This window comes from Phyllostomus discolor, chromosome 1 (assembly GCF_004126475.2).
Source record: "Phyllostomus discolor isolate MPI-MPIP mPhyDis1 chromosome 1, mPhyDis1.pri.v3, whole genome shotgun sequence".
Taxonomy (NCBI): Eukaryota; Metazoa; Chordata; class Mammalia; order Chiroptera; family Phyllostomidae; genus Phyllostomus; species Phyllostomus discolor.
The window spans coordinates 207,396,648-207,422,724 of NC_040903.2; the positions used below are offsets into that span (position 1 = coordinate 207,396,648).

Here is a 26,077-nt window from a genome sequence, read left to right on the forward strand (position 1 = left end):
GCTCTAGAGTAGAAAATTTGCTGCATATCTGCCTGTGGTGTTGTAAAATTAGCCACATCTATCAGCCATTCTGTACCTTCCTATGTAAATATTCAATTCCTAATACTTTTGTGTCTGTGGACGGGGAGCCTTGTAGAACTCAGACAAGCCTTGGAGCTTCACTAGAAATAACCCATGCTGACCGGACGGGTGGGGAAAGTAAAGGAAGCCAGGGAGGCCGGGGCTTACAAAGGGAGCAAGAAGCTAGCAGGGCCGCGGGTGTCTGAAAAGACTGCGAAGGACAGGGACGTGTACTTGGTACACAGTGGTCTGACTCTGCTTCAGAAGGACTTGATCTTGGACAGAGGTTCCTGTCGCAAGGGACGAAGAAAGGAAGGGACACTGGCCAGGCAGCTGCGTCTACCAACTCTACTGGGTCAGAGGTGGCAGGTGGCCAGAGAGGCCTGATAACTGGACAGGACAGCGAGTGAGGGAGGAAGCAGGTCTGGTTAGGGGAACACCTGGCCAGTGGAGCTTCTGAAAACAAGAAGGGAGGAAAGAGCTGTAAATCAGAGAGTTTCAGTGTTGTTGCTAGGTGTCTGCCCTGCCACGTGAGAGAGAATTTTAAAGTTGTTTTTTTTTTAGGTAAATAAGCGATTTGAACCTTATTTGGGGTTCATATGAATACTCATCAAACCTTTTAGAAGAAACCAATGTACAGAGTACTCTTTTGGAGGCTTAAGCAAACATCATAAATAGGTTAAAATGCAGTACTCTGTTCTTTAAAAGTATGCCGTGTGTCTTTGAAATGTTTACAACCATGATTTCCAAATTGATAGATGGCGCAACACTATTTTGTGCATAGTATATACACATCATTTAGGAAGGCCCTAAATTATAAATAGAATAGGTAATGGGCTTTTTGTTCTCAGTAATTTTGGAATATTTTGATTAGAATTAAATTAAAACATCAATAATTTGCATTCTTTTTATGGTTTTAAAACCATAAGTGGCCTTTGAAAGTCTCCAGCTAGCACAGGGACTTCATGAAAGACTTAGTGTTACTTTGCTGTTATGTGGGTTTAATTACTCGCTGGGCAGCAGGGGTAAACGAATAAAAAGGAACAAGGTTGACTGGATTCTTTTGAGCTCGGTATGGACGCTTTTGGTCTTTTTTTCTTTTGAACATTTTTACAACTTCAAAATAAATGAGGCTTTGCTATACGAATGAAATCTTTTGTGCCTGTTTTCATTTTCGTAGACCAGGCAGTCCCAAATGTTACAGATTCTTATGATGTCAAAATCAGGTTAGACACCAGTTCTTTGGGTTTTATTCTAATAATAACCTTGCAAAATTATTTCCCGCATGCGTCTAACCACTGGCCTTGCATTGTGTATTAAGAGGAACAGAACCCTTTAACATGTTTCCCTTGGTCAGTGTAACTTTTACCTTTTCATATGTTTATTTTTATGACTAAAATTGGATTAACCTTATAGAAGGCGGAACACGCCAATATTTTCCTGACGGTAGCCGGCAGATACCTGCCTCCAGAACGATGCCCCGTAGACGGACTTAGTAAGTGGGGATGAGATAGGGTCATGTTTCACAGACACAAAGGAAAATAATTGATGCGATGATTGGGAAAGTCTATGATTTTTCTTTAAAAAATGTTCCTATGCATCTATTATTTCTGTGGATTCCACAGTACTTCCAATACGTAGGTATTCCAATTATTTACACAAATTGCATGACCCTGTCATTTTTCAACAAGTCAAACATATCGGATGAAGCTAATTTATATTTTTACTCAGATTCAAGGGGCAGTTTGGGATTGCAGTTTGTGCTTTATTATGCATTTCATTTTCATCACTGATTAGTTTTGAACTTTTTAAAACAAATTTGAACAGACAGAGGATTTTGGAGCTGTACAGCATACTTGGCTTTTTTCCACAATAAAATATTTAATTGTTTTAAAGCCAAAGCCCCATCTGCTGTTTTTTATTAAAATCTCAGGAATTGCTCACATTGCCAAGAGCAGTTCTTTGAATATAGTCTGATCTTTCATCCAGCAATGGGATGTGCTGCTCAAGGTCATTTTTTTGTTAGGATAGAAGGAAAGTCAGGAAGATTAATATTCTCAAATGCTGATGAAATTTAAAATTTAATAATGGTTCAAGTGGATTGTATTACAGAGCTTTACCTATCAAGAATTCACATCATTATTTCTACTTAAAAATCGGATTGCAGGAACTGAAACAGATAGAGCTCTCTTTAGCTTTTTGAGAAAGTGACTTATTAGGGAATAAAATGTAAAAGAATGTTCTTATTTGGTTTCTGCAGTATTTGTTCATTTGGTGAGGGAGGGAATAGCAGATTTACTTTCCTGTGTTTGCTTTGCCTAATACAAAAAAATTGCATCTCCTTAATATTTGAGAGGTTAGTAGGAAGACAGATGCCAAGAAGCATGACGGATTGGACTCTGAGATAAAGTCTGGACGTGAAAATAATTTAAAAATATGTGCATGAATAATCGATGCCCAACTGTATAAATGATACTATAACAATAAAAACTTGGCTTTTAGAAAGTCAACAAAGACTCCAAATCATTGTGTTGAAGCTTTGTGAGCTCCTCCTCATCAGGATAAAAATCCCTATTGCTCCCTGTGGCATATGGGGTCCCTCCTCTGTCTGCTCCTGCCTTCTCCTCCAGCTCCTTCTCTGACTGCGGCCTCGGCCTCAGCTGGACCTGAGCCTCCCACCGCACCGACTCTCTTGGAGCTGCGGGGGACCCGCCTGCTTCTGCCCTGCCATCGTTCACTTTGGCAGGAGCTCTTCTCTACAAATGCTCTCTACTCTTCCCTCTACTGCCCAGGCCAGGCCGCTGGGTGCCTTTCTCCTCCCGCAGCTCCAGAGTTTTGCGATTACAGTTTCCACATGACACTGAAATTCTCCTGCGCTAGAACTAGGTCTGGGGCCTGCTTATCTCGGTTCCCAGGACCTGGCAAGCAGTAGGTGCTCCCGAGTTAAATACGGAACGATCCGGCTGAACCAGCGAAGCCCTGCTTCCTGCTTCGCTGTTCCAGCAGAAAAGGCTGCAGCCCTTCCTCCCGCCCACCAGAGGGTGCTGAGCACAGAATGCCCTTCTGAAAAACTGAGGGCAGTGTGAACTGTGGGAGCTTAAGTCAGCATTGCTTATTTCCATCCTTGAAGTTAAATTAAACCAGTCAGTCTAAGCCAGTGGTTATTTCCCCTGACCCCTAAGGATAGTTGTATAGATCTGGCAACTTTCCTGGTGTTTTATGAGTGAAAACCTCGCGTTGTTTCTATCCTTGGGTGGTCCCCACAGTTAGATGCAGTTCCAAATGAAATTGATTTTTTTTCTAACAAACAAACTAGCTTTTTAAGTCCACATTCCATTCATGTAATTGTATCAAATTTACATGTAACATTTGAAACATCTTATTCTAAGTTATCTAATAAGAATCCAATAAAACCTCAACCATAAAAGTACAAGCCCAAGACCCCCAATCATCTAACGAATGGAATTTCACCTGAGGAACCTAACTGTATCGTGACGATAGTCTTTATTCCCATTCCAATTACTTCAGCCCACGAAGCGATCTCTACTTTCTAATTTCTGTAGAACTATTTTCCATACCACACACACGCGCACTGCTTTGCTTTGCCTTATATTACAGAAGGCGGTGTGCTCCGGGAAGTTAGGATCCGTGGTTTAATCCCATGCTTCCTTCTCAGAACCTCTGCCGCTGCTGTAGTTGGGAGGTACTCAGTAGATGTGGACTGGCTCACTGAATGCGTCTTGGGCTCCTTATGGGAGGGCTATTGGGACCTCTGGTTGCTCTCAGGTGCTCCTCTCTGCGTCCCTTGGCGTCCATTCAGCAGGATCCCTAGTCTGGTGAGCTCTGACCCCGCCCCGAGCTTCCCTTGCTGCTACCCCCTCTAGACTATACAGTCAGCTCTATGCCGCTGCTTTGAAACCCGCCTGCTCCCCATGTTGTCCATAGGACCCCATGCTTCATTGCTCTCTGCTTCGATTCTGTAGTGAGGTGTAGAGAGGTAAATGTTTCTGATAAAGCAGTTTCACATGTTTAACAAAGTACTTATTTGTGTACGCCTTTACATCTAATTTCTCACGGTAAAGCAAGGCTATTAAGATATTTTCTAGGTTCCTTAATTACGTTTTCCTCTCCTGCCCCCTTTCTAGCAGGTTTTCTACTGGCTAGATTACAAAGCCACCAAGATTGGGTCGATTAGTTACTGGGAATAGAAATTGATCTTAGTTAATTCATTATTTTTGGAATGCCCGTTGTGCACAAAATATAACTACATAGGTGTTACGGAACATTAAGAAGTGAACAAGGTAAGAAAAGCTTGTATTCTGGGGAAGAAAGGGCTAACCTATGCCCAAATAATTGTAGTGTTTGTCGACTCTGGTAAGTACATAATGATAGAAGTGTAAAGAGAATGCTCCGTGAGACAGGTGAGAGGGAAGCAGGTTGGAGCTGAACTATTGGGAAGTCGCCATGAAGGACTTGGCCCTGGATAAGGAAGGTGGAAAAGAGCACAGTGGTTGCGTCTTTGTCCATCTGTTTTCCAGTGATCATTCCAGTAACATTTCCTCTAAAGATCTTTCATTTACAAAAGGGCATGTCAGAAGTCCACAAGATAATGATCATACTTTTATTTATCAGGCAATCGATACACTGGTTGTTTCGTGATACATAATGGCCTTTCCTTCTTGTATTAGTTTCATGACATAGCCCTTTGAATTAGTACAGTGCACATGCTTACCAATCAATTAGATAATAATAAAGGATGGCTGGCTTCTATGGGCTTTGCAGTATCCCTGGTGATGTTTAATACATACTTCACTTTATCCTTGCCTTTTTAGGCAGCCTGGATTTTGAAGGCGCGAGCACTCACGGAAATGGTGTATGTTGATGAAATTGACGTCGGTCGGGAAGGAATCGCAGAGATGATCCTGGACGAAAACGCTATTGCTCAGGTTCCACGTGAGTGCTGGTCTTCCAGTGAAGGAAGTGAAGGGCCCTTAGGAGGAGGATATTATACACATAAGAAAACACTACCCCAAGTAAATGGTCTCTACTCCGCCTTATAGTACAAAGGCTTCCCTTCCACAATTCAATTATATTGTTTTTACAGTTAAGGTGTGAGATGGATGTATAACATTTTTCAGTAACAGCTATATTATTCATTTACAAATATGTTATGAAAATGCACACTATGTGACCTGCTTACCTAATATATCAGAAGATTGTTTATTTTGGAGTCTAAACACAGGAAACATCCAATTAACAAGTGTTCCAAGAGGATTTTTAAAAATGATCTTTCAAAAACCTCACTTTGTTTTAATAACGGAAGCCAGTGTGCGCCAATGCAAGGTGTGATGTGGTGGGGTGACACGCTGGACTGTGACTGCCTGTCAGGGTTGTCACAGAAGCCCAGGCCCCAGCTTTCTGGTGAACGGGTACCCATGGCATTGGATGGTTACCATGACATATGGTAGTCTTGCTGGTAATGTATCAGTTATGACAATCAGTCATCATTTGTATTTTTGGAAGGTAATAGCTATTCTAAAGCTTCATATGGAAGTCGAGAAAAACATATGTTTCGTGTTAAAATGTTTCCCCCCCATCATTTTGCTCTTTTTGAGTTAAAATACCTAAATTCTCTAGATATGATGGTACATGATCTTTTACGGGGAGAAATTTGTATGAAAAATAAACTATGCATCTAAAACCATCATCGGATGCTGTGGTGCCTCGGAGCCTGCCAGTCTCGGGTTGGAGTCCCAGCTCTCCTAACGGTCGGCCTATGGACTCCACTCTAAGTCAGCGATTTTCAGCCTTTTTCATCTTGTGGCACATGTGATCTCATTGCGAAAATTCTGGGGCGCACCAAAAATATATTTTTTGCCAATCTGACACAAAATAGGTATCACACTGGACAGCTATTGTTGTGTTAGCTGTTGTCAATTTTTTTTTTTTGAGGATCTAAGGGAGGAAAGGCCAGTGGCCCTGACTAAATAGGTACAGTATTGCATGTTTTAAAAATTCTCGTGGCACACTGGTTGAAAATCGCTGGCCTAAGCCTTTGCTAAATGGTCTAATACTTCCTACCTGATGGACTTAGTGTGAAGATTAAATATGATAACATAAGTAACATGATAGGTGTGCAATGAATATTAGCCTCAAACACGTTTCCCTAAAATATATTTCCTGTTGTTAATGTCTTTTTCAGCAGGCCAACATATTTCCGAAAATTTGTTAGCTGACAGTTGTTACAATTTAATAAATACTATGTAAATTGAATTTTCCGTCTCACCTCCTAGGCCCCGGAACATCTTTGAAACTCCCTGGGACTGCCCAGACAGGAGTGCCTAGTCCGGCCGTCAGGTATGTGCTTCTGTTTCACACCCTCCACCACTAAATCGTGACCAGGCTTCTTGAGAATCTTTCTTTATTGGTCTTCTTTGTGTTTTCACAATTGGCCACTGTCGCAGGCCGCTCACTCAAGCTGGAAGACCCATCACGGGTTTCCTGAGACCCAGCACGCAAGGCGGGAGGCCCGGCACTATGGAGCAGGCCATCAGGACGCCCAGAGCCGCCTACACCGCCCGCCCGGTGACCAGCTCGTCCGGGAGATTCGTGCGGCTGGGAACGGTAACTTCCACCAGCCCTCCCATAGCCCCGTAGCCCCATCACTGCGTGCATTAGATTCTGTTCTTGCTCACTGTTGTTGCAATGCAGGAGCAGATGGAAGATTTTCAAAGGTGATCCTTTCTCCATATGTAGCCTTCACAATTCTTATGCACACATTTTAATTTGGTTTCAAGAGAAAGTTTTCTATTTCTTATATCATCACTTTTCTCCATAGGCGTCCATGCTTACAAGTCCTGATGGACCTTTCATAAATTTATCTAGACTGAATTTAACAAAATATGCCCAGAAACCTAAACTGGCAAAGGTATGTACTTACAGTTATTTTATGTTGTGAAGTAATGTTACAAGTATTATTGTAATAACGTTGTAGGAAATGGATAAGGATTTGTGAAGGAAAGGCCGTGTTTTGATTGCAATGGACATGTTTGATTACTGTAACATGTAAAATTCCTCTAGGCTAGAGTTAAGGAAAGTCAATCAGAAATACAGTATATCCAGTGTACCATTATTATAGGGAGTTCTCTTTTTTTCTTATAAAGAACAGTGATTTACAGCAGGGAAAGCAGAAAACAGCATCACCTTCAGGGAGGAAAGCTTAGGTGGTCATCTGTGTATGTGTGTGTTTTTTTTCTTTTTCTGCTTGGTCTTGTCTCAGAAAAATAATTTTCTATCTTTGAGGATTTTAGGGATGTCAAAAAGAAGGTAAAAAGCACATACTCCTTCTAATAAGTAATTAATCAGGCATCTCAAGAAGGATCACTCAAACCAGACAGTGACAAACCAACTACCTTAGTAATTCTAACTACTCGAAAGATTAAATGCTCCTTTAAATTAGAGAGTGTGTGTGTGTGTGTGTGTGTGTGAGAGAGAGAGAGAGAGAGAGAGAGATCAGTGACCAGTGACCTTTCCAGTATAAAAAAACTTGGCGGTGAGTGTGGAATAATTCAGAACTAGGGGCCCTTATCTTCTGGGAACTGGTTTAGGCCTGGCTCAGCATTTTAACTGTCATCTCTGTGAGTCTGTGCACGAGAGCCCTGAACTCATTTCCAGTGTCAGTTCTAATGGCATTTAACATATTTACAAAACATCAGACACTCTAGGAAAAACCACCATGAGCACAAGCCATGCCGACTTCCAGTTTAAATCAGGAAGAGAAATGCTGGTAGGTAGGAAGGGAATCGGATATCGTAATGCTGATGGTGTTTTCTTGATTTCTGACTCGACAGCAGTCCAGTCCACTTCGGCTAGCAGAATTGTAGAGCTTTTCTCATTCCTCTTTCCTCTGTGAGAGCGGAGCATTAAAAGCAACCCGTGTGGAATACCTGGTCCCTGAGCTTTCTGGGCCGTTCACTTGAGGTGGCTGGATGGCTGGTTGGTGCCGGTGTTGTTTTCTAAGCAAGGGGCGCAGTCAATGGAGGCGTTTTCCCGGTTAAATTACGGTGCTTCCAGGACAGACCTCCGTGCCTAGATTTAGACTGAACGGGGTTGTACGCTTTTTCAGGGTGTGGTGGAAGTGACGCCAGGTCTTTCTGTCTTTGGCCCCCAACCGGCCTGGCCTCCGCGGGACTCGCTTCTAGGGCTGGCTCATTGCCTAGGGGTCTGCGGAGGCTCCCCAGCACTGTCGGAGGGGCCGTCACAGCTTTTTCATGGCTGTTGTAGCTCCGGCTGCACGCTCTCTTCTTTCTAAGTTGTTTCCCAAGTCCTCCCCGTTAATAATAACCTTGACATCTTCCGGGGCGCCAGCCTCTTTACATGTGTAAATAACGTGATTATGAGCAAACATAGTACTACCAACCGTTAACCTGTAAATGCTGATTTATCCGGATGAGTTGGGTGAAGGATTAAAATATTGGTTCTCAGCCCTTGTTGCTCATTAGAATCATCCAGATAATAAGCAAAAAGCCCTGCACTTTATACTTAAAGTCAACTTTGTTTCAGAAGGAATGGCTAGGTTTTGCTGTGTAGAAAGTGTCATTTTAATATCACAATCACTGTATAATATATGTAAAGTATGTAAAAAATTGGTTGAATCTATTTTATGGCAATCCTAAAGTCAGTTTTTCCTTTGTCCCTTTGTATTAAGATAGTTTGTATAATATGAAAAAAAGTTACTTGTTTTCCAGTTTCTATTCTGCAAAAACAGGAATGAGTTGTAAATACCATATTTTAAAATGGATGATTATGACAAATGATGGAGAGACCCATTATGTATAAATCCCCTGCACATTAGAGTACCTTCTTATTTAGGTCCAATCTAGCTGTTGTCACAACTGCCTTTGAGTTTTGATATAATAATGACGTGTTTTTGTTAAAATAAAATCTAATGTGTTTTTGTTTTTTTTCCTTTGTAGGCTTTGTTTGAGTATATCTTTCATCATGAAAATGATGTTAAGACTGTAAGTTTTGAATTCGTGCTATTTTCTTTTAAATCTTCTGACTTCAGGGATTTAAATTCTGAAATGTTCCGTTTCTTTCCTTTCTTACCTTATGAACAGATGGAATTATTAAAGATTGGAGAATTACTAATACTTTCAAATCCATGGTCAATTTCAGTAGAGAAATTTGGGTAAACATAGAAGTGGTAAGAACTGTGCTTAATCTATAGAGTACATAGGTCTCCATTAAAGGATAAATACAGATCATTGAGAATACTACATAATATGCTCATGTTAAAGTTTATTTCCTATAGTCAGCATTGTTGATCTGTTTTTTTTCTTTAATCCGAATCGTGCATTAAAATAGGTTTACCAATACATCTATTTCTGGCTTCTTTATACTGCAGCCCCTCTTTCCCATTAACATTTTATGATAGGAAATTCCAAACATATGTGCAACTAAAAGAAAAAAATAAAAGTCAAGCAACCCTCCAAATAAAGAAAATTTCAAACATATAAAATTAGAGGGAATAGTAAAATGAGCCTGTATCACCCATCACCCAGCTTCAACAATAACCACTCATCTTGGTAGCCTCTTCCTAGAGAGTTTGAAAGTTATATGCATATGACTTCTCCATTTGTTTCATTTTTGTATGTTAATATGCAAATGAATAGTAAGCTCACAAATTTTGTTAAATTGAATGTAGTTGATCCTGCAGCGTCTAATGATAGTATTTTCCTATTAGTTCAAGAAAGCAGCCCTGGCTGGTGAGGCTCAGTGGATTGAGTGCTGGCTGCGAACCAAAGCGTCGCCAGTTTGATTCCCAGTCAGGGCACATGCCTGGGTTGCGGGCCAGGTCCCCAGTAGTGGGTGTGTGAGAGGCAACCACACATTGGTGTTCTCTCCCTCTCTTTCCCCTTCCCTTCCCCTCTCTCTCTAAAAAAGAAAAAAAAAAAGAAAAAAAAAAGAAAGCAGCTTTATATTCATATAGTAAGTATTCAGGAACATAAAATTATTTTCCTCAATTTTGTTTTCTGCTGGTTTCACTCTATAATCTCAGGGCCTAGAACAGCTCCTGGCACACTGTTGGGCTCAAAAAATATTGAATGAAAGAATACATGTCAACCACTGTGCTCTGTACAAGGAAAACTAATAAAAAATGGGTATTTTTTTGCATCTGCAAACCATGCAATCTAGCAGAGGGAATGGCATTTGACATAATGAAACAAAGAGGTAATTGCCAAAGTGTGAAACTGTTACCAAGTGGCAAAGGGAGAATCTCAGAAGGGGTAATTTTAGTAATGATCCTTATAATAAGTGGGATTTTTTGGAAAGGAAGGAAAGTAAATGTAAAGAAAGGGTAGAAACATGGTCAGGATGTGGAGTGAGAAAGACATAGGCTGTATCCCGAAAAATGGAAGTGCCCAAGAGAGGTGTTAATGAACTAAGTATCAGCGCATGATAGCAGGTTTGATGTGGAGGGCAAAGGGAAGAAGACACAGGTCAGATCTGCCGCCTAAAGATGCCGTAAGAAGAATGAATGGTTTTCCTGACAGAAACAGGATAATTGAAGAAGGAAGTAAGTTAGTAAAGAGGCTGAGTAATTCCCTTGAAGGCATTTTGTGTGTGACATTGTGAAAGGCCCTCCAAGGGGAGATGCCACAGCGTGTGTGCAAAGATGTGGCACGGAAAGTCCAGGGGAGAGCCCAGCCGGGGTGGATGGAGTACGGAGGTTCTCTATGGGGAGGTGCTAGTGGCTGTGGTCACGAGGGATGAGAGGCAAGTAGATTTGGGGCAGCTGAAAACTCAGGCACAATTCTGTAAATAAAAGTCGGTGCATGCCATTGTCACTTCGTGTAAAGTGAAGTCTGGTCCGAGGCTTTCAGTGTGATAGATAAAATCACATCGTCACACTGACATGAAAAAGAAAACAGCAAACACCATTTCTTTCATAAATGAGTAAATGTGTCTATAACTACTAGAGCACCATAAAGCTATATCTTGACTTTCTGAAGATTGCTGCATTTATTGAAGGGGCATTTGTTCTTTTGGTCAGTGTATTTTGAGCCACTGCTGTGTGCCAGGCACTGCTCTAGGCCTGAGATTGCAGAATGAAGCCAGCAGACAAAAATCCCTGCTCTTTGGGGGATTGTAGTTCTGATTTGGCAAGGAATGGAGACAATTAGCAAATTTAAAAATATATAAAATGTCATAGGGTCATAAACAATTGGAAAAGAAAAAAGCAGGAAAGCAGGTAAGAGTAGATAAGGACAAGGGGGGAGGGAGATGCTATTTTGGATGGGGTGGGAGGTAGTCAGCCAAGTCCACGCGGAGAAGACACTGAAACAAAGGCCTGGAGCGAAGGGGGATGAGCCCTATACTTTCATGCAGGAAGGTCATACAGGTCGGCGAGAACCTTAACGGCAAAGGTCCTGCATGGAAGCATCACTGGGCTGTTTACGGAACAAGTGATGAGGCCAGTGTGGCCGGAGTGAGGTCTGTGAGCAAGGAGGCTGTAGGCAATGCATTTAGAAAGCACACCGGTCAAATGCTGTTTGTAGGTCAGCCACGGTGATGATGTCTTTATTAATATATTCATGTTGAGGGTGCCGTTCTCCACCTTCGCATTTACATAATGTGGGGAACATGAACTAGGTGGAAAACAAGGATGTATCCTCTGCCATAACTGAGTTTATAAGTCTAATAGCAGACTTTAAGCATTCAAGTATGTGAGTATTATAGAATGCTTCTACAGCTCTTTATCTGCACTGATTTTTAAAAATTTGATCTTAGTGGAGCAATGACATTTAAATTTTTTATTTAAGCAGAAAACCTTTTATAAAAAAATGAGCCCTTCCCCAGACCCTAATACATAGGCAGACAGAAGTGGGGCTGCTTGAACTGAAGCAGACGTAGCAGACTAATAACGCACCCAGCGGGCCTCCTCCTTGGCCCTCCTCCCCCCGCCTGCCCCACCCCTTCCCCTTCCCTTGAGCTCCTGCCCCTCAGATCCTAGGACTATTGGCTGGTTCCTAGATCAGGCTGTTTCTGAATTACCTGGGGAATTTTATTTTATTTTTATTGAAAAATATTTTTTCAATTTATTTTTAAATAGGAGAAGGGGAGAGAAAGAGAGGGAGAGAAACATCAATGTGTGGTTGCCTTTTGCAAAGCCCACTACTGGGGACCTGGCCTGCAACCCAGGCATGTATCCTAGACTGGGAATTGAACCGGTGACCCTTTGGTTCACAAACTGGCTTAATCCACTGAGCCACACCAGCTAGGGCTGCCTGGGGAATTTGAAAAGAATGGATTTCTGGATCTATGCTAGACTTCTTTAATCAGAATCCCAATCTGGTAAATGTGTTGGTAATAAAATCTCCATAGGCAGTACAAGTTTTCAACCATGATTGGGGACTGCTGCTTAGAACATAGTATGAAAACCAACGATTCCGATGAGGCCTTCTACCATCAGAACGTAGACTTGAATGCCAGGGCTCTGCATGACAAACTAACAAACAGGAGAGGGTGTGTCTCCTGGTTCAATGAAAGGAATCAACGAAATAAGAGAAAAGGCACAACCAAAATGACCCGCAAGTTTATCTTAGTAAAAGGCGGGGATACAAAATGCCGTTGAGAACTGGAGTCTCCATTTTTAAATGTTCGAGTTTTATTCTTGGGAACAGAGAAAGAGACAATGCACTGGAAACAAGCAACAGTTGAGCACAATTTTTGACTCTTTTTGAAATAGAATCTTATACTTTATTAAAAAACACTGTTTAGAAAATCAGTTTAAGGACTTCTTTTAGAGATTTGGTCAATGAAGAAATAAAAAAGTGTAAACTAGCGAACAGCAGAGTATTTCACAGCTTTGGCTGGATTCACAAGGCACTCACCAAGGAAAACTGACCTGCTGATCCGGAGGTATCTCTGGGCAGTGAGCGGGAGTAAAACCGCAAGTGACATGACAACAGATGGGTGAAATACATGCATCAGGCGTGATTTAAAAACATTGGTGTTTGTTAACTATAAAAGAGCCTGTGTCCATTTGTTAGTACTCTCTTACTAACAACAAAAATGTAAATTAAAGAAATTTTGGACTTGCGATTTTACACTTATGAAATTTGAAAAATTGCTGGGGGAAAATGGTGTAATTGTTATATATTGTAGATGTTATCTTAGATGGTATAATAATTTAGAAAACACTATGATAATATATAGCAGGTAGCTATAAAGATAGTCATTTTTTCCCGTAGCTTCACTTCTCAAGAAATTTCATGAAAAAGTACAGCACCATCTTCGCAAAGATGTTCATTATAGTGTTCATTGTCGTAGCAAAAAATCGGAGAAGCAACCTAAAAGTTCAATGACAGAAGATGAGTTTAGTAGGTTATAATAAATTGAGCAATGAATTTTAATGCAGCCATTAAAAATCATAATCATAAAAGTCAGGCAGAAACAAGAAAATTATTGTATAATGCTAAGCCAAGTATACCAGTTAGTATTTCAAGTAGAATTGTAACTCTAAAAGATATATTTATGACTGAAACTATGAGGTGTTGCCTAAAAATGAAAACGATAGTATTGGAGAGTAAGACGTATTAATTCTACAGACAATGCGTGCATTGTGCCAGCAGCTCGGATTACTACCGTGAGCAAAAAAGTTCCAGCTGATGGCACTGATGGAGATTAAGTCTAATTTCACTTCAACCCCCACCCACGATTTTCAATAATAACGTCATAGCCAAGTTTCATTTATGAATTTAGCTATAAGGGAGGGCCAGTAAGAAAATAAAATGCTTATAATCTTATCCTGCTTGTTCTTTTTTCTGCTTACCTCCAATACATGTACACTGTCTTACAGAACTTACAGTTAAGCAATTTGTTTTGCTTTTATTTAGTAAATAGCACAAACCGTTGGTTCCTCTCTTTTCCTTCTCATTCGCCGGTTTGTTTATTGGTTTGCTGTCTGGCGGGGTTATTCTTTGAACAAGTGCTTGTTGAGTGCCCATGCTTTTGCCCTGTGTTGTGTCCTGGAGGCACCGAGTGGGACCGAGTCCCGTGCCCGTTTCCCACTGGCCAGGGCTTGACACGTCATGATTCTTGGGTGGATCGGATTGTCCCATTAAACTGTCACTTCAGATTTCCCCACAAATGTTATTTTGTGAGTGGAACAAGAATTTAGATGATGAACAGAAAGCATGCATTTTTTATATGTTTTATATGTTTTGAAAGTGAGCTAAAGCATAAAAATAAGAATTCTAGGTTTTTAACATGCTGAAGAAGTCAGAGGTGCTTTCATACTGGTTGCCTTGGGCGGCCGCCAGATTTCTGAGCATAGGGTAGTTGTGTGTGTCTTGTTTTCAAATTTCCACAGCCTTCAAGTAGAGATGTTGGTTTCTCTCTAGTCTGTTCGAACCCCAGCATGGCGACGCCATTTTTTAAATCGTCTGCATGTTTGGACATCTCCCTTGGAGCAAGAGAAGACGGGGAACACAAAGTAACGTTACTAGTTTTGCAGGAGGAGATCCAAGGAATGTTTCTGGCATTTACTTCAATTTTAAAAGAGTTAACGTTAAGAAATGGACAATAACATGGGATACATTCCGAGATAATCAGAACTGAACATCTAAGAGTTACTTTAACCAAATCGTTGGTCGTCATGATTGCACTGACACTGTTTAAAGGATAAAGTTTTTCAACCTTGAGAGAAAAAGTAGTATTATTTTAAAATCGGAATTCTCTTTTACCTAATAGCTTGAGTTTTTATTCACTGAATCTTTACATCAGATTTCTGTGAGCTTCCAATTTGTATAAAGGTCAGGTTCTCTTTTCTCTTGTCCAAATGGTTTCCACTTCCTCGGTATGCAGTTCTAATTCCTGTGTAGTCGTTTCTTGTTGGACCTTGAATAAACGCGAGAAGGAACAAATAAACTAGGAGGCCTGAGAGAGATGGGATAAACGCATGTGAAATACGAAAGCAATCGAGGGGATTTTTTTTCAGTCTGCAGCCAAGGGAAGTCTGGCCCTTAGAGTTACTGGAACGCCAGGTGACGTCAGCATAACGGAATGAAGGTTTTTGAGGGCGGCAGTTACCCAAATACCCAGCTTCTTCACGATCCTGTTCCCCAAACCTCCGTCTACCTGCTCCCTTGGTCTTTCCCTGTTTCTCCCCATCTCTGGTGACAGCGGGGCCTGTGACTAGGCCAGGACCAACACCCCGAAGGCCGGACTGCCGCTGAGTCTGGGGGCGTTCTGAATCATCCTGACAGCCGATCACTGGTGGGGAGAGGGAAAAAACTTACGGGATTTCAAATGTCGGTTCTGTGCGTGGCGTATTGAAATTGCACTCGAGTGTGTTGTACCTCGGCTCCCCTGTAATCAGGGTTCACGTCTCCTCTGCTGCCAGCCCTCTGGTCTGGAACGGATTATGCGGGGAGAATCGGCGGGGCCATCTAGAAACACAAGCAGCTCGAGCTGCTCTCTGATTTCCAAAGCATGTTTTGATTGATGCTAATTATATGGTTTATTGCATTATTTGCTGTTTCTGTTTATTGTTCGAGAAGGAAATCCTAATCTAAGATGACTTGTTTTCCAAGGCTCTGGACCTGGCTGCCCTTTCCACGGAGCACTCGCAGTACAAGGACTGGTGGTGGAAAGTGCAGATCGGCAAATGCTACTACAGGTAAAACCTGGGTTGTCCGTGACGGGCTTCGGCGTGGCAACGTACTGGAGAGTTTCAAACCTGGTCATTTTCGAGGGGGTGAGGGGTAGGTTTTTCTCAATGAAGAAATGAAAAACTCTTTGGCTCCCTTGAGAAAGCATTTCCTGAGCCATCCTATGGTGGCACAAAGAACCGACACCTTTAGAATAATAGCAGTGCAGAGCTGGGAAGGGGGATCTTGGAGGCCATCAGCCCAACCCCCCTTTACCGATCGAGGAGGCTGAGGCTGGAGAACGGCTGTGATCTGCGTCAGGAACCTGTTGGTAACAGGCCTGGGACTGTGGTCGCAGTCCCCTGATTCCCGCTGCACACACAGCTCGGCTCTCGTGTGTGTTTGCGCCGGTGCCTCGCATCTGTAAAGTGCTGTACGGTTATCTCACCAAATCCCACAGCACCGCGGAGGGAGTTGCTGCCGTTAACCCTTGTCCAGAAGAGGGAAACCGAGCCTCAGAGAGGTGAAGGGGTTTGCTCAAATCCACGTGGCTGATAAGCCTGTGGCAGAACAAGAATGCGAGCTCAGCGTTTTGCTGCTTGTTCTCTTACTATTTGCACAATTCCATAGTGTCTGTCTAGGGTCTGAATGTTCTTTCATTTTTACAATTTAAGTACATTTTAAGCTAATTAATTGAGAGATCAGAAGGGTTCTAATTGAGTTCATAAACATTATACAGCAACTAGTAAATAAGATCTGAAACTTGTTGTCTGATATTGAAATGCACTGGGAGCATTTGAAAAGTACAGACAAATGGAAAAATTATATTCTATAAAGATAAATGTTGCCCTGGCTGGCGTTGCTCAGTGGATTGAGCGCAGGCTGTGAACCAAAGTGTCACAGGTTCGATTCCCAGTCAGGGTACATGCATGGGTTGCAGGCCATGACCCCCAGCAACCGCACATTAATGTTTCTCTCTCTCTCTCTCTATGTCCCTCCCTTCCCTCTCTAAAAATAAATAAATAAAATCTTTTAAAAAAGATAAATATCTTTTATTATTCAAAACCAAGGTATACCGGTTACTGTGAGCATCCTTCAATATTTATAAACCCCAATTTTCAGGCAAATACTCTGAGGAAAAGGAAATAAATAAATGAAACCAAAGGGATGCTCTTCCTTTTACTGTTGAAATTAAGAACTACTTTTTAATTAGATATATTCATATTGAACTCTATTTTTTCTTTACTGTTAGATTGAGAAAGTGTTTTCTACTAAAAGGTAATTTTAGACCATTATAACATTAAACTCTTATGAATATAATTTTCAAAAAGAAGCTTTAAATTGTGAGCTTTCAAGCAAAACCTTCAGAAATCTTTAATAATTAAGGACAAGCACAACTCAGGTTCCTTCTGCTATCCACACAGGATGACATTTAATGAGCATATTTTGTCATATTATCATTCTCTTCTGTTTCTTAATAGCTTCTCCTCTTTATTATGGATGCATTACTTCACTTTTATTCCTTCACTCACACACTCAGTAAAATGTTTACTGAGCAGCCACAGAGTGCAGGGATGGGTCGCCAGGCGACGGAGCCCCAAATCGACTGCGTCTCCCTGCTTCTGCGGGCCCCCCCCTCCGCACCAGCAGTTGCTCCCTCACCGCCTAGTACCAACCCTTGCCCTCATTCTGGCACTTAGTGTCGTCATCTGTTCGACTGTTGCGTTAGCTTCTTGTTTGAATTTTCTGCTACTATTTTATTTATTTATTTTTGCCCCAATCAGTCCTTCCTATCTGCACGGTCCAAGGACTGTTGTGAAAAAAAAAAAAAAACAGCTCTTGTCGGATTCTTTGGTAAATTTCCGTCACCTTTGGAATGAGGTCTGGACTTCAGGAGTGATGGCCATGACCTCGTACTCAGTCTGCATGTGTTCGCCCGTGTCTCCCACTGCCCCCTTCTGTGCCGTGTCCTCCTCTTCAGCGGGGCCAGGGACAGCTTGGCATTCCCCCGACAGGCCCTGTGCCTTCCTGCCTGTGCGCTTATTCCGTTGGCTTCTGTCTGAGATGTCCCCTCCCCCTCGCCTCCCCCGTCTGTCAAAATATTGTCTGTCACTTCCTCCTGGAAGCTGTATGGGTTCACCCCTCCTCCGTGCTCTTACAGCACTTTTTTTCTCACGGTCAAAATACCACGTTTCCACGTTATTGTGAGCCTGTTTTCTTTCCGTCTTTATTGGTGCCTTCAGGGACGTGGTTGTGATCTTCATTTCTGCATCTCCTCGCCATCAGGAAATGTGTATGCAGTTGGTGCTTCATGGTGTTTGGGGAATTAAATTGTGGAGAAGAAGTTGGCAGTTGGCAGGGATTATCTCTGCACTCTGACTCTGTGTTCCTGGACTTGACGGATGTTTTCATTATCCTTTCTTCAAACGTGGCCCATTCAATTTCCTTTGCACCAGAACCCATGTGGTAAATCCCTTCCTGATAGTACTAGAAGAAATTATCTTTTGAGGATGCAGTAATAAAAGACATGGTACCCATCCTTTCTTCTCATTCTTTGGTTTCTGGGCAGCTCAATAGCTCCGATTGCTTTTTAAAAAAACATTTGTTTATCTTTCTATCTCCATTGTTTTTTTAAAAAATCAATTTCTGTTTTTATATTCTTGTCCTATGTGTCTTTTTGTTGTAATCCCTTTTAAATCATTTTGGGAAAGAGACAAGTTGTTAGATAGAAATGTACATTCGCTCGTGGAATCCGAGGTGTCCGTGGAAATCAGTGATGAGCTTCAGGCACGTGTTTTAGGCTTGCATGTTTAATTGAAGTTGTTATATAAATGTGTTGTTTTCCAGAACTCTTAGAGTTCTTTGATCAAGTTTTAGAAATACTCCTTGTAAAAGTTGTGACACCTTTGAAGAGGTGGGGACTTCTGCCATGTCGCACATCCTCTCATTTTAGGACAGGTTTTGGGGGGTCACTTTTACCCCCTGTAATCCTGTGTCTTTCAACAGCTGTTGGGAGACAGCCACACCAACACTTGAGGTTTAGGTTAGGGAAGAAGATCAAAGCTATGTTTTCAAGCCTTTAAATGAAAGTAGCACCGTGGAACGTACTGTGTATTGTCCTGACTTTATTTCACAAAATAAAAGCAGTATTGGCCTGGCTGGTATAGCTCAGTGGATTGAGCATGGGCTGTGAAGCAAAGGATCACTGGTTCGATTCCCAGTCAGGGCACATGCCTGAGTTGCAGGCCAGATCCTGAATGGGGCACGCGTGAGAGGCAACCACACACTGATGTTTCTCTCCCTCTCTTTCTCCTTCCCTTCTCTCTAAAAAAATAAATAAATAAAATCTTTAAAAAGAAAGCAATATTAAAGTGCATAAGTAGCTCTTAGACGCTGGGGATGATTAGTTATTAGAAAGCCCGACAGACCTGTGAAGGACAGGCTGAAGTGTGCTTTAGTGATTGGTTTAGGGGTAACAAAGTGTCCCCTGGGCAGAAGAGCTGAGTGGGAACACCAGGATGGTTGTAGTTAGGCAAGGAACAAGTCCCTCTTTTGTGGATGAGGGGCAATCAGTATCAGACACCAAAAAAGGGAAAGAAAATGTTTCTAGAATAATGAAATGGTAGAGCTCTATACTCAAGTGGCAATCACTGCTTACACTGAAATTGTGTAAGAATGGCTTTAAAAATGAGGTTTTGTCTCAGAGCAAAAGACGTTTTCCAAGAAAAGCCATCCTTGAGCTCTTCCAGGAAAACAGAGACTCTGAGCATTTATTTATTCAGGTCACTTGCCACGTGTCCTGCTGATCATAAACCAGTGCGACCTGTGCGACCTCACCAGCAGCTTCTAGTCCTGCGGTGACTAGACTGCCAACAGACTCTTTATACGGCATTTAGGGGCGGGACAGTGACCATGGGAAATGGGCAACTTTTTGCTAAACTGTATAAACTGCATGTTAATATGCGTGTAGGACTTGACCTCCTTTATTACTTGCTTACTCTTATAGATGTAATTTGTCTCTATTCATAATCTCAGGGTATGAATAAATGCTATATAGTATTTCTTTTTAAGATGAATGCCTAATTTTTTAAATGCCTATTCTTAGGTTAGGAATGTATCGTGAAGCAGAAAAACAGTTTAAGTCAGCCCTGAAACAGCAGGAAATGATTGATACATTTCTCTACTTGGCAAAAGTAAGTATTCTTAGTCTAAGCGAAACCTGTCTTCTCAGAATAACTGTTTCCGTGCATGGGGAGCGTTGCCAGTTTCTTCAGGAATATGTTGGCAAGTTAATGTGTTTCGACTTAACTTATTTTCTGTTTTAGCAAGGGGAAATGTGAGACTATAAGAAGAGTAACTGAGGAGAAACTGATTGCTATGAAAAACAAGAAAACCCCTTTGAAAGATTAAGCATTGGAGCTGAAGAAAATCCCAGGGGCTTCGTGTCCCCCTGGGTACCGGGTCCCACAGAGGCTGCTGGGTGGAGACGGGGCGTTCCTCCGACACTCTGTCTTCTGCCCCTCATGCAGGTCCTTTATTTCTCTGCTCTGCCATAACAACAAAGACAATATTTCCCCTCTGTGGACCACCTGCTCAGTAGAAAGTAAGGTATCAGGTCTGTTCCATATACAGTTTAACCCCTATGGCACAGGCGGCAAACACAAGGCCCACGGGCCAAATCCGGCCCTCCCCCTTGTTTTATCCCACCCTTGTTTCTACCGGGCAGCAGGGCTGAGCTTCTCCCTTAACTGTTAAGGAGCGGTTACATGTATACAGTCCTAAAGTTACATTGGGCCCTTTGAAGGCAACCTCGAGGCTGGTGTGGCCCCCAGTGAAAATGAGTTTGACACCCCTGCCCTCTAGCAACCCCATAAGGTGGGGTTCGATGTTTCCTTGTACTTTCAGGGAAACAGTAAGGAGGGTAAGTAAGATTTCAGGGTCACTTGGCTCTTAGGAGCCAGCATTCAGCCCCAGGACGTGGTGATTCTAGAGCCTACTCACTGTCCCCCAGCGTCCCCCACAGCACAACCTAGGATTTTCAGCATCAGGACCAAGTTGCTTCTTGACCCTCACCAAGGCTACTGCAAAAGAAATATTGGATGAAGTGGTGGTTATGACATCATCCGCTGTGTCTCTTAAGAATTTTTTCAATTAAAAAGTGTGGGAAAGCAGTTGAAAAGAAGATGAGATATAAAAGGAAGTGCTACTTCTCCCTAAAAGGGTATTAAAAATTAGCATACTAAACGGAACAAAGTGAAAGCTGTGCTATAAAATTCAGTGTGCTAATCTTAGTGTGTGTACAGTGGTTTTCAAAAGTGTTTGAAATTATCCGGTATCTAAATCTGCTATACATTATATATTAAACTGAAGTTCTTAAAAAGGTTTTTAAGAATCCCAGTTGCCTCATCCTTTTCTGACAGCTTGAAATTAAAATTCAGGTCACAGTGTTTGATAATCTCTTGCCACGTGGCCTGAAAATGTACTCTTAGTTTTAACTATTGCTGAGTACATGGTTTAACCTGTTTTTTCATAAGTTAATTGGTTTAAACCCACTGTGGAGTGTATAGAGGTAAAATTCACTTATTTTCTTTAATATATGAAGGGGTGATTGTTGCATAATAGAGATCAGCAGATTTTAGGAACAGCACTCTTTCTTAAAAATTTGGATGGTTACTTTTAAAATAATAATTATTTTATATTACTTAGCATATTAACTTATTTATTGTATTTTAAAAAAGCAGTTTAGAAACGTAGAAGGTAAAATTTGAACAATGTTTCCTCCTACTTACCCCTGGGCACTCCCGCTGTGGCGGTAACTCTGGAAACAGTTGCCTGGGTGTCTGTCTGGGCCTTCACAGCACGGACTCGCTGCCTGGGAAGAAATACAGGATCTGCGATCACGAAGAAAAAAAAGTCACAATCTTATGTTTCTCCACATAACCTAGTAATTCTCTGTTTGAGAGATTCCTCTTCAGTGTGGGGGTTGTCCGTGCTCACAGTGCTGATGGCTCACTGTGTGGGTGGACGCCACCAAGCCTGACTCTCAAGTCCTGACCCTCACCTTCACGAGCAGGTTTCCCCTCCCTGTCCGAGGGCCCCTTCTGAAACCACGCCCTCCATAGCCCTCCCCCCTCCTCATGGCCACACCTCCTTTCTCCTGTGTCTTCATCTCCAGTCTTCTCCTCAGGTGTTTGTCCCCACCTGCAGACACACTCATGTCTGTTCCTTCCTAAAAACGTTTTCCCTTGGTCCTTGTCTCGTTACTGCTCAGGCTCCGTGACAGCGGTGAGCCCACAACAAGCACGTGTTGAAGGAATAAATGAATGAAAGCTTTATTTCCACAACACAGTGGAAATGAAACTGTAACGTCATTGTTGGAAATTAATCCTACACAATGTTTTACTGTAATACCTAGGAGATAATTCATTACTAAGCAATGATTATAAACTCGCCATAACAAATACTGGATTGTTTTAAGAACCAGTATTTTTACTGAAGTGTGTCTTGGCTTTAGGTTTACATCTCGTTGGACCAACCCGTGACTGCTTTAAACCTTTACAAACAAGGATTAGATAAGTTCCCAGGAGAAGTAACCCTCCTTTGTGGAATTGCCAGGATCCATGAGGTGAGGTTCAAGGTATTTAAAAAGCTGATGTAAAACTGAGGTTATGTGCTTCTTAAGTCAGCCCATAGTCTTGAGGGGTCCTAGCAAGGAGAACGATTTATAAAACTGTGATTGTCAGCCCCTCATTTACCAGCGGAGTAAGAGATTTTAGTGTATACATTCGGTCATACCCATGTTCTATCATGAAGATTGTTTCCCCTTTTGGAATGTAATTATAATAAACATGTAAGTAGAAGACTTCGATCATTCAGTAAAACTATTACATCCATCCCTCTGTACCTTTGAGTAACTCCACATTGAATGTGAACAGAATTTCGACCAAGAAGCTTAGGAAGGAAGGGTGATAAAATAGACCGTGAAACCGGTGGCGTTCATGCGCAGTGGCGGTCATCCCGGTGCAGCCGGAGCCCCTGGGCCTTCCTGCTCCGCCCTCTGCACAGCGCAGTCCCTCTGCCGGCCTTTTCTCGGGCCGGGAGTGCGGCGGAGGGACCTGGAGAACGGAGAGACCCGGAGAACGCCGACATCTTTAGCACGGGGTTGCCGGTCAGCATTCCTTCCCGGCCTCTGCTGTGGTCACTGTTGCCAGGGCTGGGACCGGCCGAGGCCCCGGGCAGATCCTGGGGTCCGCCACCTTCTTCCTTTCCCGGCTCTGTTCTGGCCGGGAGTTGGAGGAACCTACCCTTTTGTAAGCATCCAGGGGAGGGCTTGGTGAGAAACGTCGAATTTGCCTTGGTGGTGCTCACAGGAGGAGAGAAGCGGAGAGGAAAGCGTCCTGCCTGTGGGGACAGTGTCATGCACATGGGAGTGGGGGTGGGGTGGTGATCGGGACTAAGCACGGACCTGAAACAGTCGGGCTCCGTGTCTCCCTGAGGCTACGGGCAGCTGCCCCCAGGGCAGAGCTGACCGCGCAGAGGTGCCCAGTGCTGCCCTTTGCCCTGCGCGGGGCTGCCGCTCGAGGGCTCATCAGTGAAGTGTGTTCCGACTGCAGGTGCCTCTAGAGACCTTTTGTGTGCACGTAATACTTTCCTCTTTTCCCTTATGTTATTTTCTTTTTACGTGTCACTTTCGTGTTGGCCTGGTGTCCTTTAAATCTTTCCAATTTAAAAATGAATGCGTCGCGCTGCCTATTACTGCCCCTCGGTTGTTTTGTACAGAAATTCGTTTAAAATGACTCACCCTTGCTAAATGTGTTTAGTTGTGGTTTGAATTTGTCGTGAGGCATTTTGTTTATTTGTTCACAATGCAGGTCTTCATTTGAATTGTTCTTTGTTAAAAAGTGCTTGAAATTGGAAGCACCGCTGTAGGAACTATATGCCTGTGGTCCATGAACTTGACGGTACAAAAATGACTTTGGGGATGTCTGAGAGGTGTGGCCCGTTCTCTCCCTACGAAAGCAGGGGGGAGGCAGGCATTTGTGTAAGAAGCGCACCAGATGCTTCTGTGTTTTGAAGAAAGTTTTGGTTATCTCTTCTCTTAAGGAGCTAAATCCTGGCAGGACTTTGAGTAAGAACATCAAATGTAAAGCATGGGTTTGGATCAACCTGGGAATGTTTTGTTGGGGTTTTATGGGACTAATAAGTAACATCCCGGGTCCTCACTCTAAGCTGAAAAACAGCTGAGAGGTTGATACAATATGCAGACAAACGGAGGGTGAACTATTCGCTTTGTTACTGAGAAAGGCAGAACTGGGGCAGGTGGATTTAGGTCTGGGACCCAGAGGACTTACCAGTGTCCTGCCTCTGAGTTCAGTGGACGAAGCCGCCTTGTCTGGCCTGACTGTGCACCCGGCACACCCTCCGCACCTGGGAGAGCCTGCGCCACACAGCAGGGCAGAGGACAAAGGCGCCGTGCGGGCCAGCTGGCTGCCAGAGAGACCCAAAGGGGCTGAGACGTGCACGCTCTGTGTGCCTCCTGAGGAGGAGTGAGGGGAGTGGAGAGAGAGGCCCCAAATATTGTTCTAATATCAGCGTTTCTCAAAGTGTCGACCAGAGGTTCCTGGGGGTCCCGAGACCCCTTTCAAGGAGTCCACAGGTCAAAACTCTGTTCATAATACTAACATTGATGAGATTGGTGCTAATATTAATGGATGTAATTTTTGATATTGAACAATGAAATGCACTTACCTTTATAATGACCCCTCAATTCTACTACAAACCTAACACTGCTCTAAAAAAACAAAGTCCTTAAATAAAAACAAAAACAAAAACCCGAACTGAAATCCATGGGGGTTAAAAAAATTCCATGGGATAAAAAAGCATTGTGTGGTGGTTCTTACAATCATCGGAGTCTTGGATTTATTAAAATGTGTTATGATTAAGATCAAACAAAAGATACGAGTCCTTACGTGGTAAGAACAAGCGAGTGGCTCGCATAGCAGGTGCCCCGTCAGCCGAGAGGCAGCAGAGAGCTGTGTGACATGAGGGTGTTCGGGACGTTTCCACGAGGGGTGTGGAGCCTGACCTGGCCTTGAAGGTGGACTTGAGAGCTGTGAATATTAGTAACAACATCAGATACACTTATTTGTGATTGTCAGGGACACTCCTGTTATCCTTGCTACCCTTTTCCCCCACTTTGGTGTGTCCTGTGTGTAGCCAGCAAGTTCCTCTCTAAAAACGTAAAGACAATCATGTTACTCTTCTGCTCTTAACTCTGATGGCTTTTCCTCAATTTAGAAGGAAACCTGAGGTTTCTACCATGGCTACCAAAGCTCCTGCTGCCTCTCTGCTCCCCTTCCGTGCCACTCCCCCTCTGCAGCCTCACCTGCTTTTGTGCGGTTCTTCTGCGTGGCAAGCGTTCCCACCTGAGGCTCTTAGCAGCCGCTGTCCCCTCTGCCCAGGTGTTGCTTCTCCAGTTGTGCACGGGTCTCAGTCCCTCCCCTCCTTCAGGCCCGCTCACCTGGCACCTGCTCCAGAGCCCTGCTGGGGCCGCACCCACCCTGTCTCCTTACCCGGCTCTGTGTGTCTCTCTGTGCACCCTTCCCTTATCCTTGTCATGTCCCCTGTGTTCCTTGGTGTGTCTTCCCTGCCAGGTGGAGCCTCCTGGAGGGTAGTCACTTTATCTTCTGCTGTCCACGTTGTGTCCCCAGGGCCTGGGACAGAGTCTGGCACATGGTAGGCTCTTAGTGCATATTTATTGAGTGAAAGAGTGTAAGTCAGCCGGAATGAAAAGAGTACCTTGGCACCAGTAATAAAGCATTGCTGTCCTGTCTCGGCGGGAACTAGGAGATGAACGACATTGCCTCTGCCGCCGAGCGCTACAAGGAGGTTCTGAAACAGGACAACACGCACATGGAGGCCATCGCCTGCATCGGGAGCAACCACTTTTACTCCGATCAGCCGGAAATCGCGCTCCGCTTTTACAGGTGTGCTCTGCCGTCACTTTGTGAAACTGCTTTCCTGTGCGATATTGGTGAAACGGTAGTAAAGGTGGAATAGAAATGTAGAGAAATGATATATAAGCCATGTCTGTGTGAGACTGAAAACTCAAACACCCAGATTTTTGCGAGCCTTGAAAGTGACATCTAATAATTTGGAAATGCACTGGGTACTTGGCACCTTGTGCAAACACACCTGGATAATTGCCTGAGTTTTCAGCACTGTGGCAGCGTATGAATTAGCCATTTGCTCAGTGGCCTGGTGACAGCTGAGTAGTGACTAGCAGCATCTCTCACTGTCTCTGCCCTCACTAGTTCTGCCGTGTACGACACAAAAACCTTGAAGCTGCAACAGTGATGAGA

At 43.1% G+C, this 26,077-nt stretch overlaps 1 protein-coding gene across 3 annotated transcripts in view; it reads left to right on the forward strand.

Annotated features, from left to right (window-relative positions):
- Nucleotides 1-26,077, forward strand: part of TTC8 (tetratricopeptide repeat domain 8) — a 43,231-nt gene that overhangs the window by 9,336 nt on the left and 7,818 nt on the right. For all 3 annotated transcript variants that reach the window (XM_028507085.2, XM_036013032.1, XM_028507084.2), the window contains 9 exons: nt 4,893-5,013; nt 6,354-6,417; nt 6,525-6,684; nt 6,899-6,988; nt 9,036-9,080; nt 15,660-15,745; nt 19,822-19,909; nt 22,231-22,341; nt 25,563-25,702. In XM_028507085.2, the coding sequence (XP_028362886.1) occupies nt 4,893-5,013; nt 6,354-6,417; nt 6,525-6,684; nt 6,899-6,988; nt 9,036-9,080; nt 15,660-15,745; nt 19,822-19,909; nt 22,231-22,341; nt 25,563-25,702 (905 nt within the window). The remainder of the gene's footprint in view (nt 1-4,892; nt 5,014-6,353; nt 6,418-6,524; nt 6,685-6,898; nt 6,989-9,035; nt 9,081-15,659; nt 15,746-19,821; nt 19,910-22,230; nt 22,342-25,562; nt 25,703-26,077) is intronic.